This window comes from Bos grunniens, chromosome 3 (genome assembly GCF_055505025.1).
Source record: "Bos grunniens cultivar Pamir isolate PY7600 chromosome 3, Bosgru_T2T1.0, whole genome shotgun sequence".
Lineage (NCBI taxonomy): Eukaryota > Metazoa > Chordata > Mammalia > Artiodactyla > Bovidae > Bos > Bos grunniens.
This window is the reverse complement of record NC_141167.1, coordinates 97,673,752-97,690,351: the sequence shown is the minus strand read 5'-3', so window position 1 is coordinate 97,690,351 and position 16,600 is coordinate 97,673,752. Positions and strand designations below refer to the sequence as shown.

The following is a 16,600-nucleotide window of genomic DNA, read 5'->3' as shown; positions in this document are numbered from 1 at the left end:
GATACTGAATGGAATAGGAAGCCATAGAAAAGCCTTAAGCAGGTGAGGTATAGCATTTGCCTATCAGAGATCATGGCATCCAGTCCCATCATTTCATGACAGATAGATAGGGAAACAATGGAAACAGTGACACACTTTATTTTCTTGGGCTCCAAAATCACTGCAGATGGTGACTGCAGCCATGAAATTAAAAGACACTTGCTCCTTGAAAGAAAAGCTATGACAAACCTAGACGGTGTATTAAAAAGCAGAGACATTACTTTGCCAACAAAGTTTTGTCTAGTCAAAGCTATGGTTTTTCCAGTAGTCACGTATGGGTATGAGAGTTGGGCCATAAAGAAACCTGAGCACCAAAGAACTGATGCTTTCAAACTATGTTGTTGGAGAAAACTCTTGAGTGTCCCTTGGACTGCAAGGAAATCAAACCAGTCATTCCTAAAGGAAATCAGTCCTGAATAATCATTAGAGGGACTGATGCTGAGGCTGAAGCTCCAATACTTTGGCCACCTGATACGAAGAGCCCATTCATTAGAAAAGACCCCGATGCTGGGAAAGATTGAAGGCATGAGAAGGGGACAACAGAGAATGAGATGGTTGGATGGCATCACCAACTTAATGGACACCAACTCAATGGACACAAACTTAATGGACATCATCAACTCAATGGACTCCAACTCAATGGAGTTTGAGCAAGCTCTGGGAGTTGGTGATGGACAAGGAAGGCTGCGATGCTGCAGTCCATGGGGTTGCAAAGAGTAAGACATGACTGAGCGACTGAATTAAGCACTAAACTAGCAGGATTTGCTTGTACTTAAAAAAGTCAATGATTGTTGTATAGAAAACAGTCTATAACAAGGACCAAGATAGAACATGAACACCAGTTATGAAATTATCAATATTTATTTAGGATATCAGGAATTTATCCTTAACTTCCTTAATGTCTTCAAGTGTCAGATCTTATTTAGCCAAGCGCCCCTGCTCTAGAAGTCTATTCTTGCTGACTGCTGGTCTGGGGAGTTTTTACTCTGATAGGGCATTTATTCATTTTCCCATCTCTCCTTTCACCCTTTTCAGTCCATCCACTCATCTATCCATCCTACAAATGTTTATTGAGATGCTGCTATATGCCAAACCCAGTACCAAGCATATAGTTTCTTGCTCAGAGACATGTAAAGTCTATTTATGGAGAGAGACCAATAAACATAACACATTATAATAAGGATTGTAATAGTATAATGTGCAAAGCACAATAGGAAACCTTTAGCAAGTAGCCAGGTAAGAATAGGTGATATTTGAGCAAGATCTTAAAAGATAAATAGGAATTTGCCAAATAATAATCATAAAAGCTAATAGCTCTTTATTTTTTAAGAGGGATTTTTTCAAGTTTTATTTATGTATTTTAATTTTTGGCCACATCCTGCAGCATGTGGGAACTTAATTCCCCCACCATAGCTTGAATCCACACCCCCTATATTAGAAGGTGAAGTCTTAACCACTGGACCGCCATGGAAGTCCAAAAACCACTCTTTCTTAAACTTAGGGGCTAAGCATTGTGCTCTGAACTTTATGTATGTTATCTCCCTCAATCTTTCTCCCAACCTAATAGGGTAGGTATTATAAACCTCATTTTATACACAAAGACATGGAAGAACAGAGATCAAAAAACATTCCCAAGTCTCACAGCTTGTCAGTAACAGACCTGGCAATCCTATGTCTGTATGACTCCAAAGCTTATGTTTTTAACTATATTATTTCTCTGTTGTCTACAGATAGGAGTATGATTTTTGTTGAGGAATATTTTATAGGTATAGCTCTTCTGTTCTTGGGTACAGATTTCCATAGTTATTTCATAGAAACACAGTATATTCAAATAGTTTTAATCACTAGTTATTTCAGCTATTGCTGATCTGCTCTTTTAAGATCTCTGCTTTCAGAGGAGGATTTCAGGCAAGAGAGCAACATATACAAGGCAGTGAGGCAAAGAAGGGCATTGGCATATTTGAGGAAGATGAGGGATTTGGGGTGGAGTGGTTGAGGGTGCAGGGATAAACTGCTGGCCAGGATGGGATTGAGGCAAGAGGGCATCACACACCCTATGATTTTGTCTTCCTCCTATGGGCAAACTCTGCAGTCAGGCCATCGGCTGTCTTTCTTTACAACCTGGAGAACCGGATCAGGTCCTGATTGATCTCAGCAACCGATCGGCAACCTAAAAAAAAACAAAAAAAACAAAATGTAGTTTAAAAGCTCATTTCTCTGAAACCCCAGTCACCACCCCACCATGGGGATAGAAACAAGCCTTGACCCTTGCCCTCACCCTGATAAAATGTTATATATACAGAACATATCACGTAATTCTGATTACATTGGGAATTGTTTTGTGAGCCTGTGCTTGTGTCCTCTTTGAAAACAGCCATGGCAAAATGGGATGGTAAAAAACATAAAAGCAGTATTTCAGCCTTTTGAAAAGTCAGTTTGTGTGCAGTGAATACCCCTGACTACTGAACCACCAGGGAAGCCCCTGGTGTTGATGGTAGGTGACAGGAACGGCAGGTGAGGGATGCGTAAATAACTCATAAAATGAACTAAGTCAGCAGAAGCAGGAATTTGGAGCCAGAGGTGCTCTCATCAGAAGTGACAATGATTTTGACAGCTCTGGGTTTCCACGGGGCAGACAGAATTGTGCAGCTTTGGAGAGGGTAGACTTCCTCAAGGAGTGCAGAGATGCCAGAATAGAAACTGCTGATACACTGTAGTAGAAATAAATATTTAAACTATGCAAAAATGTCTCAGTCGTTGCATCAAAGTGTGTGATACCATTTTGAGACACTTTGAAGCATCCCATGTAAGCCCTGGTGCTATTTGTGTACTTGTTCTACTTATCAGCATGAGCTCATCAGATGGAGTCTTGGTCCACATGGTACCAGGGACACTGCCTTGTTCTTGGTAGAGGTTCACTAAAGGTTTAACAATGAATTCATAATTACAATGTACTCATGTTTTTTTCATTACTGTAAATTAGGAGGATATTCACACTAAAACACTTTGGCTAAATTAAAACAAAGTAGGTAGTTTCGAGCAATAAAACTCAAGAAGATTCAGCCCCTGTTGAATCTTCTGTTTCAGCCCCTGTCCCTTACAAGAGATGAGACCTAAGTGAGGTCTGTGTACACATGATTTATATGTGCACAGTTTTGTTTTCCAAGACAAATTGGGATTGTAACATTCCTATATGTACAGTTTTGGCATATGGTCTCACAATTAGGAAAAGATGATTTCTAAGCTTATTTTGATTTCACATGCAAATAGGGTTCTCTTCTCAGGGCTGAGATGTCACAAGGTTACAGAGGAAAAATGTCACACATCTCCAGGAGGTTTAGGATAGAGAAGTCATATTGACTGATCACCTCCTGGGTGCTGGTTTTGTGTCAAGCATCTTACATGCATTGTGCAGGGAAGGGCTGATCTTGGACTGCAAGGAGATCCAACCAGTCCATCCTAAAGGAGATCAGTCCTGGGTGTTCATTGGAAGGACTGATGTTGAAGCTGAAACTCCAATACTTTGGCCACCTGATGTGAAGAGCTGACTCATTTGAAAAGACCCTGATACTGGGGAAGATTGAGGGCAGGAGGAGAAGGGGATGGCAGAGGATAAGATGGTTGGATGGTATCACTGACTCAATGGACATGGGTTTGGGTGGACTGTGGGAGTTGGTGATGGACAGGGAGGCCTGGCATGCTGTGGTTCATGGGGTCGCAAAGAGTCGGATGCGACTGAGCGACTGAACTGAACTGAATGTGAAACTCTATGGAGTTTCACATTATGATTTTCTATTTGAGTGAGTTCCACTGAAAACACAGCCCTCCTCACCTGAGACCCCCTTCTCCCCAGGGATCAGCTTGGGGAGTCTTTCCTGCGGGACCGATACCCACAGAGAATGCTGAGGGATGCCCTTCAGCCTAGATTTTCTCTTCTTTCCCTTCTTCCCCAAACCCTCCTACCTATCCCACATTTAGTTGTTGATTAGTCATTTTTCTCTGCATTTAAACAATACATTCTCATTGGAGAACAGTTAGAAGGAAAGAAATATAAAAAGTTAGGCATAAAAGTATTCATCATCCTGTTTTCTCTTTCTTTTTTTTCCTGACCCCATTTAAGAAGAGGGCTCTCTACCCTTTATTTCAGAAAAAGATTTTCCAGTCTCTATTTCCATCCCACTGGTTGTTAAGTATAAACTTTTGGTGGAATAAAAAAGCTTTGTTATTGTGAATTCCCCTCCAGGCTTCTGTTTTAAAAGGTCAGACATAATGTCACAAAGACAGGAGAAAATATTTGGGGGAGCAACAGAAGTCACCTCAATCTCTCGGAACCTGCAGAAACTCATAGATCTTTCCATCTCTCTCTCCCTCCCAAGGGCAAAAGACATCAACATGATATCTGTTCACACTTGTGCCCTCCTCGCCCTCATGGGAGAGACTTGGTAACCTTGGGTTATTTATTGACTTATCTTCATAGGCTTTGGCCCCAGATGGACAGTCCTGGTCCATGATGCCTTAATCCACTCCCCCAGTTTTTTTTCCTATTAATCTACTCAGTTGAAAGGGACTGGCATTAATGCTGGTCTAAGTTTTCTAGCTTAAACTACTTAAGCCCAAAAGGCTGAGTTCACAGCCCCAGTGAACACTATGTAGCTTGGATGCTAAGTACAAGATACTTGTCTAGATAGCTGATGAAAACCAGACTAGAAAAGACCTGGACACCTTGCCTTGTGCCTGGCAGATGGCAGACACTTGGTAGCATCATCTGTGGAAATAAGTCAATGGCACAAAAACGACTCCACTTCAGATCTCTGGATTCATTATTTTGTTACTTCTGGAGGAAGTTCCTATTATCACCAAATTTTAGAATTGAGGCATGAATGGAGGTCTTATTTGGGTTTATCTTGTCTGCCTCTCACATTACAATCTATTACCATCTACAGCAGACAAAGACAGTCAGAGACAGAGCTACCGATGACTGGCATTTGGGCAGGCTAATTTTCTATGAGACAGCTCCAAGCATTTTAGAACATTTAGCATCCTTGATCCCTGAGTACTGAACACCTCCAACACCAACCCTGCATCATTGTGCCAATGAGAAAAAAGGATAAGCCACCCCCCACCCCCAAACCAAATGATTCTGAAGAAGGAAGTTAACATCATTATCTGAGAACCACTATTTCACAGGATCACTGGATTCCAGTGATCACATGGATTTGCTGAACACATGTAAGTTTTTATGAACATTGCTTTATAGTTACCTCGTTTATGCCTGATACCTGCCTGTGTGTAACTCCGAGACGTTCAAGTTTGTCTTGCTGCCTGTGGTTACTCAGGATGATGTTTTTCCTTCTCTCTGTTCTGTCATCCTGCTTGCTTCCACCTTTACAGTTCCTCCATGCTTTCCCTGTGACTTAATTTCCCTACTCTTAACAATCCATGAATCTTACTTAAAGATCACCCCCAGAACTACATCTGACAAGTTTGATGGGATCTGAGCAGGCCAAAGTGAGATGGGACCCTCTTTACCACAATCTGAAATTGCACTTGCTTTTGTGGCAGAGGTATCACATTCTGAGTTTGTGCTTAACTGGCTCAGATGGTAGAGAGTCCGCCTGTAATGCAGGAGACCCAGGTTCAATCCCTGGGTCGGGAAGATCCCCTGGAGAAGGAAATAGCTGCCCACTCCAATGTTCTTGCCTGGGAAATCCCACGGACAGAGGAACCTGGCAGGTTTACAGTCCCCAGGGTCACAAAGAGTCAGACACGACTGAGAGACTAACACTTTCATTTCACTTTGTCTCGGGGATTTCCTCTGTGCTCTCTCTGGGTTTGGGAGAGGCAAATGAGAAGGAAGGGCCCGAGCTTCTGTTCTTTAGACAGCCTGCTTTTAGCTCTGAGTTAGGAAAAGCATGGTAAAAACTTACCTGTCAGGGTCATGGAAGTGTGGAATTCATTTTTTAAAATGTCCAAAACTTCCTTAACACCATGTTCACCCTGCTCACAAGACAGAGAAAAGAGGAGACTCAAAGTGGCATGAAGGAACATCCTGACCACAGGCTGAGTTTCAATACTAAGTGAGGGGACTTCCCTGGCGGTCCATGCTGTCAATGCAGGGGGCCTGGGTTTCATCCTTGGTCAGGAAACTCGATCCCATACACCTTGACTAAGAGTTCGTGTGCCTCCTCTAAAGAACCCATATGTCGCAACAAAACTGAGGATCCTGCGTGATGCAACTAAGGCCTGGTGCAGCAAAGTAAATAAACATTAAAAAATACTTCTAAGTGAGCTCAGAGCTGTGGTGGGGCGGATGGGGGCTATCTGTGAAATTTGAACTATGTTGGGAATAAAGGAAAGCAAAGAGTAAAAAGGTGGGGCTGAGAGCTCTTGAAAATTTACAACATGCTGTGGAAGAAGTGTGGAGGGGCAGGTGAGGTGTCACTGTCCTTCAGGATCTGTGGCACCTCCAAAAGCTGGTTAAACTTGGGGGTTAAACCACAGAAGCACGTGGAAACAAATGAGAAGTGGGGTGCCTTCCGGTTGGTTTTCATTTTACCACTCTCACCTTGTAGGCAAGACCCCACAGAATGGGTCTCCCCACAAAAACGCACTTAGCCCCGAGGGCTAGAGCCTTCAGCACATCGTTGCCAGTCCGGATCCCACCATCCAGGTACACTTCAACCTTCCCTTTCACAGCGGCCACCACTTCTGTCAGGGCATCGATCTGAAAACAAGAGACAAGTGTGGCTCAGAGACTTCCTTTTGGACTCTCAGGGTGTCACGGGACAGCACTGCCCCCTGGGTTTGGCTGGCTCCAGGGGGTCTAAGCTGGGGCAATGCCTCAGGCTTCTATGCTTGAGGCTGCAGATGCTGTCAAAGCAGGGTAGCTACATTCCCAAGGCCCAGGGACTCTTTCTAGGCTACCCACTCCTGCCCTTTCCTGCTCCAACTGAGTTCAGGTGTTTACAGCTTGGAAGAAATTCTTGGTATTTCTTAACATCCCCAAGGGGGCATTTTTCCATTTGTAGTGTTCGCTTTTGTGTGCTGAGTCACTCAATCGTGTCTGACTCTTTACTGCCCCGTGACTGTAGCCCTCCAGGCTCCTCTGTCCATGGGATTTTCCAGGCAAGAATACTGGAGCAGGTTGCCATGCCCTCCTCCAGGGGATGTTCCCAACCCAGGGACTGAACCCAGGTTCCTTGTTTTTCCTGCATTGGCAGGGAGATTCTTTAGCAGTAGTGCCACCTGTTCTTTTTATTTCATTTTATTTTTTACAAACATTTATATTGGGGTATAGCCAGGTAGCAATGTGGTAGTTTCAAGTAGACAGCAGAAGGATTCAGGCATACATATACATGTATCCACTCACCCCCAAACTCCCCTCCCATCCAGGCTGCACACAACGTTTTAATCTTCTTCTTTTTAAAGGACATTTTGACTTTTGATTCTCTTCCACTTTCTCTGCTTCTAAGGTGGCACAATTAGAAATGTTCTCCATTGCTAAGGCCCTAAGTCTTTTTGGCAAAATGCGATTAACCGTGACCCTAGTGTCTGAACCACAGCCTGTTCCATGTAACTGGGCTGTAACTTATTCCTGACACAACACATCTGAGCAACTTGTTTCTGACTCCCTTACGGGATATCTGAGACACGGGAGAGAAAGGCAGTGGTAACATTGTAAGAGCTTGGTTGAAGCCTTAGAAAGACAAAACAAAAACACCTGATCACTCTGGCTGCCTCTCTCAACTGGATCTTTTCTCCCACCTTTTTTTCTCTTTCATTCCCAGCTGTGTGGTCAACAGCCCTGTAGAAATAAGGTGCCCCAGACTGAGCTATGTTCCTGGGCACCTCCAAGTCTGTAAGGAGGGGTGATGGCAGAGTCTGGGGGGAGGGTCCTGAAGGAAAAGTTTCTGGAACTGCCTCAGGGCTCCTGTTCTGTCTCTTTGAGGAATAACTGAAGAGGAGGAGTAGAATCTGCAGCGGAAGGAGTCGATTGAATTCTGCCTGAATGAGATCCTTTGGTGAGACCAAGCAGAGTATGAAATCAGGGAGGAAAGAGCTTTGTACTTTCCAAGTGGGTGGGGGAGAATTGAACATTTTGTTAACCTACATGTAAAGACTGGAGAGAATGTGCATCAAAATCAGGGTATTTTTACAGTCCCACCATGGTACTATGTGAAACATTTCTACAGAAGGCTCAATAGCTGTGGCACTCGGGCTTAGTTGCTTTGTGGCCTGTGGGATCTTCCTGATCCAGGGATCAAACCCACGTCTCCTGAATGGGCATGCTGTGAAAAAGAAAGAAATGTACTCATGCAAACTCTTCTGCCCTGTGCACTCAGTTGCTCAGTTGTGTCCAGCTCTTTGCAACCCCATAAATCGCACCCTGCCAGCCTCCTCTGTCCATGGGGATTCTCCAAGCAAGTATACTGGAATGGGTAGCCATGCCCTTCTCCAGGGGATTTTCCCAACCCAGGGATTCAACCCAGGTCCCCCGCATTGCAGGGGGATTCTTTACTGTCTGGGCTACCAGGAAAGCCCTTCTAGTGAGCCACATTGGACAATGGAACTGAGAGTAGTTTAAGAAGCACAGTAGGGGGTGAATTTCAGCCTGCGGTTCACTCAGTATGGCTTGAGAGTTAACTTTTGATAAGCCACAATAGGGCATTCATTAGAGTCTTCTGGGGCCAAAGCTAGCCTCCTCTGGCTCTGGAAGGAAGCACAGGAGTGTTAGATATGAAACATTACAGAGATGGACTATCACTGAGACAGTCACACCCCTCACAAGGAGGGACTGGGTTGAGAAGAGTGAGCAACTTACCCCAGGCACAAAATTTAAAGGGTGTCAAAAATATAAATAATATTTGAATACAATGTTTATAAAAATCAAATGGCAAACTTTGACCTGCAAGCTGGGGGCTTGTTTTTATAAATAAAACTTTATTGGAACCAGGGCCAGGTTACAGTGAAATGAGTGAGGCAACATTATGCAAGTGCAGGATCAGATCCTATCTCTGTTAAAACTGTTGCTATTCACTGTGGATTTTTCTGCATTAATTTTCATCTTTCAAATGGTGCATGAAACTATTATTCCTAATTCAGTTTTTTTTGGCATCTTCTTGAATTTTGAGCCAAGGGTGGGTCTCTCACTAGCCTCCCACTAATCTTGGTACTGTCCCTGGATGATCTTGGGTTTGGCTGTTAGGTCAGATGGCCTGGGAGAACAGCATGTTGATCAGTGTGATGGGGCAGAAGAAACTCTTTTTGTTCTGGCACCTTCCTTCCTCACTGCTCATTCTTTTTTGAGGAAGTGCAGTGCGAAAATTAGTGGGCCGTTTATCCCCACTCCTCTCTCAGAACTCCCTGAGGGAGCAAGACTAGCTAAACTGATTAATGAGAGACAGCCAATTATGTAATGTTTTATTAGAGTTATTTCAAAAGTCAGTATTCTACCCTGTTTGCTGCTGGTTGGTGAGGGGCTCTTTGCTTTCTGTTCTTATTGTCAGCACAGTTGGGTCAGCTCAGAACCTGCTATGCTCTGCACACTCTATTTTGTCAATTACTGGATACGTGAGAGATGGCTTTATGGGTATCCTTGATGGAGTTGGGTGAGAGAGCTCAGCGCATGTTCTGAAGACCTACATTCTCCTAAAGTCTTAGGTCAAGAGTTGGGATGGGAAGTAGAAGGCTTGACCATTCCCTGTAGTTCAATCCATGCTTGTTTGCTATGAGGTAGAACCTGGTAGAGAGGAGGAGGCCAGTGATTGGCATTTGAAACCTCCAAATTTCATAAGCCTTGAAATGTATAAACTGGCTGGTTAGCTTTTTCTATTTCCTGTAATTCTTTTTAAAGGAGAAATTGAGAATGTGCTAAAGATTTCAGGATGGTCACTGATGTATTGTTTAAAAGAGTGAACCCTTGGAAGCAATCCAGATGTTAAACAATAGGAAGGTGGTCATATAAATTGTCCATTCATACTATACACCATTAAAAACAAAAGCGAATTTATTGAAGTAAAATGATGCTCTTGATATATTGATAAATGAAGAGAAGAAAATTGCACAATATCATATATAGTTTTCAAACCTAAAATGTTACATTTACATTAAGTTGATTACCAAACTATTGTCATTAATAATAATGATTTTTATCTTAATTCTTTTTGTTTAGATATATTTTACAATTTACTTGCAGTGAATATGTCCTACTTAAAAGACCAAAAAAAAAAAAAAAAAAAAAACCCTTAAGAGGAAAAAAACTCACTTCCATTTCTCAGAATGAGTCAAGCAGCATAGAAGAATCCCTTGAAAAATACAAGCTATCAGTCTCCATGAAATCAATGAACTTCCTTTAAAAATTCTTTCCCTGCCTCCCTCCTTTTCATTTTCTTTCCCCAGACTCCATCTCTAATGGACAAATTCATAAGCTACGGGAAAATTTAGACTGTCTTGGATTTTTAGCAAAAGATTCATAGAGCATCTTAAGTTTTACTGTGAAAGTTATTTATTAGCTTAAGTGAGGCACCATTTCTTCCTGGGATGTGTCATATGAGAAAATATGAGGTTCCAATCCATGCAGACAGGCAAGCTTCCAGCTGAATGCTTCTTCCAGAAGGCAGGTGACCACTATGCCTTGGGAACAACTCTTCTATCAAATTTCACCTTAACCACTTATTAACTGTGTGAACTCACAAGTTACTTAACATCTCTACATCTTACAGTATCCTCATCTGTTAAGTAGGGATAATAATGCAGGACTGTTGTGCGCTTTAGAGATGACATATGTTGAGTTTGTAAAAATAGCCTGGTACACACTAGACTATTATTAATGATTAAAATTCCTTCATATATATATACACGCATATAACCTTCATATATATATACACACATATAACCAACATAGTCGGTTAGGGAGAGGGGAACGAGCACCAAATATCACAGAGTGCCTTGCTGTGGACACACATACAAACGCATGTGCACACACACAGCAGTTACAGACACACCCACTCTGAAGTCATTCTACTTACTGAAGCAGGAACCTCATCAAGCTGCCTCCCACCATGGTTGGAAACAATGATGCCATGGACATTGTGCTTCACAGCTAACTCTGCGTCCTCTTTTGTCAAGATCCCCTTAAGGATGATGGGCAATCGAGTCATGCTTTGAAACCAGGAGAGATCTTCCCAGCAGATGGATGGGTCAATTGGGGACATTTGGAAATAAGGCATTACATTTCCCTGTGGGGAATAAGAGAACCTTAGCCTTGAATTCCTTTGAGACTCTCATTCCAAAGACGAGGCACATTTGAAAAGCCGCCATTTGTAAGCTTGAAAAGAGGAACCGTAAAACCCAACACTACGTCTAGCTCCTTTCCAAACAAAACTTTTGTTAAAGAATTTCTACTCCCATTGCTTATTTGTTAACCATTACTTGTGTCCCTGCTCAAAAATTTTTCTAAGACCTGGGAACACAAAAACAAATGAGACACAGTCCTTACTTTCAAACCGCCCCCCCCCCCAAATCTCAGAGTTTATTAAGTGAGATAGATAAGCAAAAACATTTATAGGCCAATGTGATTGTTGTGACTGAGATATGTACAAGGTAACAATAACTAAGCAAGACTTCAATAATCTTAAGTCAGTATTGCGTGCCTGCTCAGTCATGTCAATTCTTTGTGACCCTCTGAACTGTAGCCTGCCAGGCTCCTCTCTCCATGGAATTTCCCAGGCAAGAATACTGGAGTGGGTTGTCATTCCCTTTTCCAGTGGCTCTTCCCCATCCAAGTATCAAACTCATATCTCCTGTGTCTCCTGCATTGGCAGGCAGATTCTTTACCACTGAGTCATTTGGGAAGCCCATATTTATCTTTGCTCACCATGTGAATCAAATATCTATAGGCCCCAAGGTATCCCTGGAATCTGAGCTAAGATACCAGAAACCCTCAAGGCCAATTTGTGGCTAAAGGGTAGAACTATTGAGTCACTTGGCTGGATATCGCAGCTGCTCATTGGCTGAAAAGGCTGGTATCATTATTTCTAATGCAGTCAAGGGATTCCAACTTTACCACAGCTTTCTCTCTCTGGGACACTTCATCCCATTGGACTAAAGGATTTTAATGGAGGAAGTGCCTTTGTAGTCACCTTGTTCAAAAAACTACACTGTAGCTCTCTGGTGCCCCATGGATGAGTTCCAGGTGTGCAGAGATATTGCTGCCCAGTTTTCAAGGCAGTCCTGCTCCATAGGCATTCACCTTGAATAGGAGCATCTTTTTCACATGGTCCATTTATCTATGTATGATCGTTTTCTAAGTGTGCCATAAAGTAGAAAATGTTGGAAGAAACTTTTACTCTTCTGTCTCATGAAAAAAAAAAACCAAAAACTTCTTTCCCTAGCTTTCTTATTTCCTAACATCCAGACCTGCCCAGAACACTTCTGGGGACAGGCTGGCCAGCTCCAGAGGTGAGAACAATTTGTCTTATATTCTGCTTATCTGGAAGTTCTGAGCAGCAGGAACTCCATCTGCTTTTTGAACTGCTGCATCCTTAGTGCCTGGCACAGAACAGGTACAGAACAATGACTTCTTGAGGAAAGAAAGAAGAGAGGAAAGAGGGATGGAAATCTGCCTCGTTACACCTGCCCTCCCGGCTCTGGTATCTTTCCTACCATCTCAGGTGATCCGAGATCTTTCAACAATAACTTCTTCATCAAGTCCACTTGGTTCGTAATGTCATTTCGTCTGTTGCCAACTTTGGGTACATCCACAGTGATGACCAGAGCTTTGAAACCCAGGGATTCCACCTTTTGGATCATCTGTTTGTTTATCTGCCGGTTCGGGTGCACATACAGTTGGAACCACCTCAGGCCCCTGGGGGCAGCAGCAACGATATCTTCAAGGCTACAGCTGGCATATGTGCTGGTGATGTAGCAGATACTGGCTGCCTGTGCAGCTGTAAAGCAAATGATACAGCTCAGGTTGGAGGGCAGTGACATTCTGAACTGGGGTGAAATGCCCTATAGGTCTGTGTTCCCTCTGGCCAGCTTGCCTGTGAGTGAAGATAAAGCTTGACCTCATTCTTCTTCCCTATCGGGCAGGCATCAGAGGTGTTTGATCAGACTGCCTGGGTCCTCCACTGTATAACTGGTCTTATAAACTCTGTATTCCATTAAAATATTTCAGGCTAGAAATGACATTGAGTCCCCAAAACCATTTCCCCAAACCATTTGAACATGTTGCAGCTTTCAGATAGGAAATGGACATCTTATGAATCCATTAATGAAGCAGAAAGAAACTAAAGAAGGTGAAGGTTGAGAACATAATTCCAAGGAGAAGACTGAGCTTTGCAGTAGAAAAAGCATGCTATCTGGAGGTAGAAGAAAACTAGTTCTACAACTTCTTAGCTGTGTGGCCTTGAGTCTCTTTTTCTTTATCTGTAAAGGGGGAAAATGATAATATCACTCTTATAGGGTTGTTGCAAGATTAAATAGGATACCAGCTATGGTATCCTTTTTTTTTTTTAAAGCTATGAAGTGAGGTACTGTACAAATGCTAGTAATAATGTTGTTGATGATGGTGACGATGCTGACGATGGTGACAATGATGTGCCAATTGCACCTTTCTCATTTCTCATTTTAATCATTTTCAGGGAGGGGATTCCCCAAGAGGTTAATGTCACTACCATTCTACAACTCACAGGTAGAGACTTTGACCTAATCACAATTAATATTTTCATTTCCTAACATCAACAGGAGATAATGCTTTCTCCTGCCTAAAACAACCCAACACCCTCAACCATGAAGATTTAGTAGAGCAGTCATATTCATACAGGGTATTCATATTTTAACTCAGCCAAATTTGTTCCTAACCAGATGGATGTCACTTTAGCTCTAGTATCCTTGGATTCATCACTTCCTATATCACAGAGTCAAAGGAAAAGACCCCAGGGAACCCTTGGGCAACTTGAGAAAAAAAGATTTGGTTTCAGTTGAAGATGACAAATGAATCCCAGGAATATTTTTGCCCCCTGCTCTTCCCTTCTCCTCCCTTCTTGTTTTTTGGTGGTGGCAAATGAGGGAAGAGACTGAGATGGGACTAGGAAGAAGACAAAAGCCAATGGAAAACTTTTTCTCAAATAAGATGATCAAATCAACTGTGGTTTTTCGGTCATTAAGTTGTGTCCAGTTCTTTGCAACCCATGGACTGCAGCACACCAGGTTTCCCTGTTCTTCACTATCATCCTGAGTTTGCTCAAACTCATGTCCACTGAGTCAGTGATACCATCCAACCATCTCATCCTCTGTCATTCCCTTCTCCTCCTGCCTTCAACCTTTCCCAGAGGATAAGAGAAATGGAACATTTGGACGAGACCACCTGCTAGGACCTCATGTTAGGAGCAAGGTCATGACTTTCTCCTCGTCCTGAATTAAGAGACTCGGCATTTAGCCCCAGCCCTGGCCCACGAGGGCTCAAAGAAAGGCCTCCCCCTGCTGGCCACACTAAGCAGCCCTTACCCCACAGGGCCAGTGCCCCTTTCTTGGCATGGCTTGGTGGGGTTTTCATACTCCCCTATTCATCTGTAGCTCCCTCCCACTCTAACCATTCTTTATAATGGAAAACTGGTATTTCCTCAATCTTAGGTGAAATGATAGGCAAATGTAGCTTTAACTGTTCCTTTTCCTATCCTTGATTCCAACCAGGTTCATGTCCGTAAGCGTCTTCCATAGAGAAGCTGGTTGCCCCTGCCCTGAAGGACATGTCTGCACACCTAAAGGGCCTTGGGAGGGGAGCCTCAAGGTGGGGGCAGCTCATACCTCTGGCTGTGCTCATTTCTCCATCAGGCCAGGCGAGGCGGTGGAAACCTGTGGGTGCAATACAAATGGGAGCACTGATCTCTGCTCCTTGGATGGTGGTCCGCATGTCCACCTTAGACACATCTTTCAGGTACCGGGGACGGAGGCGGATTCTGTGCTGGACAACAAAGAGATGTTCTGTTGGTGGGATCATTCTCCAGCATGAAGGTGCTGCTGGGACCTCTAGATTCCTGGCACAGGTCTAGGACCTCATTGGGTCCCAAGAAATCACTTGTGGGGTCAGTTGGCTGGTGAGGCAGTATAGACAAGCAGGAGGCGCCTTTCTTCTGGAAAGCCTCTCCCAACCCCCTATTCCACATTGACCTGGCCTTCCCTGAACTCCCACTGCACATATAGTCTTTCTGTTCTCTGCCTGCTCAATCAGAGTCTGTGTCTTGGAGCCATGCCTCCATGACCAGACTCTCAGCATGTGGAGGCTTTGATTGATGCATCATAACAAGAACTAGAATGGATATAAATGAGCAGGGCATAGTTCTAGGCTCTTCTCTCTTAGGTTAAACACAAATCTCTGTGTGTGTGTGTGTTGCTCAGTAATGTCCAACTCTGTGTGACCCCATGGATATAGCATGCCAAGCTCCTCTGGAAATCTTGCCAAGATTTCCCAGGCAGGAATACTCTGGGGTGGGGGGGTTGCCATTTCCTCCTCCAGGGATCATCATGACCCAGGAAACAAACCCAGGTCTCCTGCATTATAGGCAGATTCTTTACTATCTGAGCCACTAGGGAAGCCCAGACACAAGTCTCTTTAAGGCAAGTAAAGGTCATTGCAAGAGGACAAATCCCAGAGAATTATCACTTTTTTTTTTTTTTTTTTTTTGGTTAGAGGCTAATTCATTGAAGATCTGACTTAAACACTACTTTAGAAGAAGGTAGGGAAATTAACAAGTGTTAATTATATGAAACACATTTGTAAGTCCCAACAGAGACTTAGTTAACTTCGGGGTCCAAAAGTCCTTGTTTTCCACAAAATACTATTATTCCTGTACATAAACTGAGAAAAATTTTTCTGGAAATGCTGATTGTGCGAACTTCAGTCAGAGAGCCTCAGTTACTTTATCTGTGAAATAGGAGTAATAATTCGACTTTCCTAATAGTCTTGTGAAGACACATGAGAGGAAGCAATTAAAGTGCTTAATATAGTGCTCAATAAATATGAAAACACAGAAGATAGGGTTCACCTTGTGTCCCATTTTCCAGTTTTTTTCTGGCCTCAGTATCACAGAGGTCAGCAAACATTTTCTGTAAAGGGTTAGATGGTATATATTTTAGGCTTAGTGCCATGAGGTCTTTGTCACAATTACTTGGCTCTGCTGTTGTAACATCACAGCAACCACTGATAAGATGTAGATGACTGAGCATGGCTGTGTTCTAATAAAATTTTATTTATGGACATTGAAATGGAAATTTCTTATAATTTTGACATTTTGTAATTCCTCTTTTAGTTTTTGTCAATGATTTAAAAATGAAAAAAAGCCCAGCCTTAGCTTGTGGACCATCCAGAAACAGTGGGCCCGACCTGACCATCCAGAAATAGGCAGTGGGCCTGACCTGACCTGTTTACTGACCCCTACTTTACCACTGTTGTGGCAGCCCAGCTCTTCTCTCTTGAATCAATCTCCTGCTCTTCCCAAGACTCCTTGGGTCTCCATATTTCCTCCAGCATTGAGCCCTCTCTCCTGTTATACCTCCAAGC

The 16,600-nt window shown here is 43.1% G+C and overlaps 1 protein-coding gene across 2 annotated transcripts in view; it reads right to left on the bottom strand.

The window, feature by feature from the left end:
- Nucleotides 1-1,384: 1,384 nt before the first annotated feature.
- The window catches only part of HAO2 (hydroxyacid oxidase 2), a 30,756-nt gene continuing 15,540 nt past the window's right edge, over nt 1,385-16,600 (bottom strand). The window contains exons 3-8 of one of the 2 annotated variants that reach the window (XM_086392147.1): nt 14,848-14,999; nt 12,703-12,986; nt 11,067-11,276; nt 6,605-6,763; nt 5,967-6,036; nt 1,385-2,209 (exon numbers count right to left, since the gene is read on the bottom strand). In XM_086392147.1, the coding sequence (XP_086248273.1) occupies nt 2,154-2,209; nt 5,967-6,036; nt 6,605-6,763; nt 11,067-11,276; nt 12,703-12,986; nt 14,848-14,999 (931 nt within the window). In that variant the 3' untranslated portion in view covers nt 1,385-2,153. The remainder of the gene's footprint in view (nt 2,210-5,966; nt 6,037-6,604; nt 6,764-11,066; nt 11,277-12,702; nt 12,987-14,847; nt 15,000-16,600) is intronic. The other variant, XM_086392148.1, reaches the window with a different exon arrangement.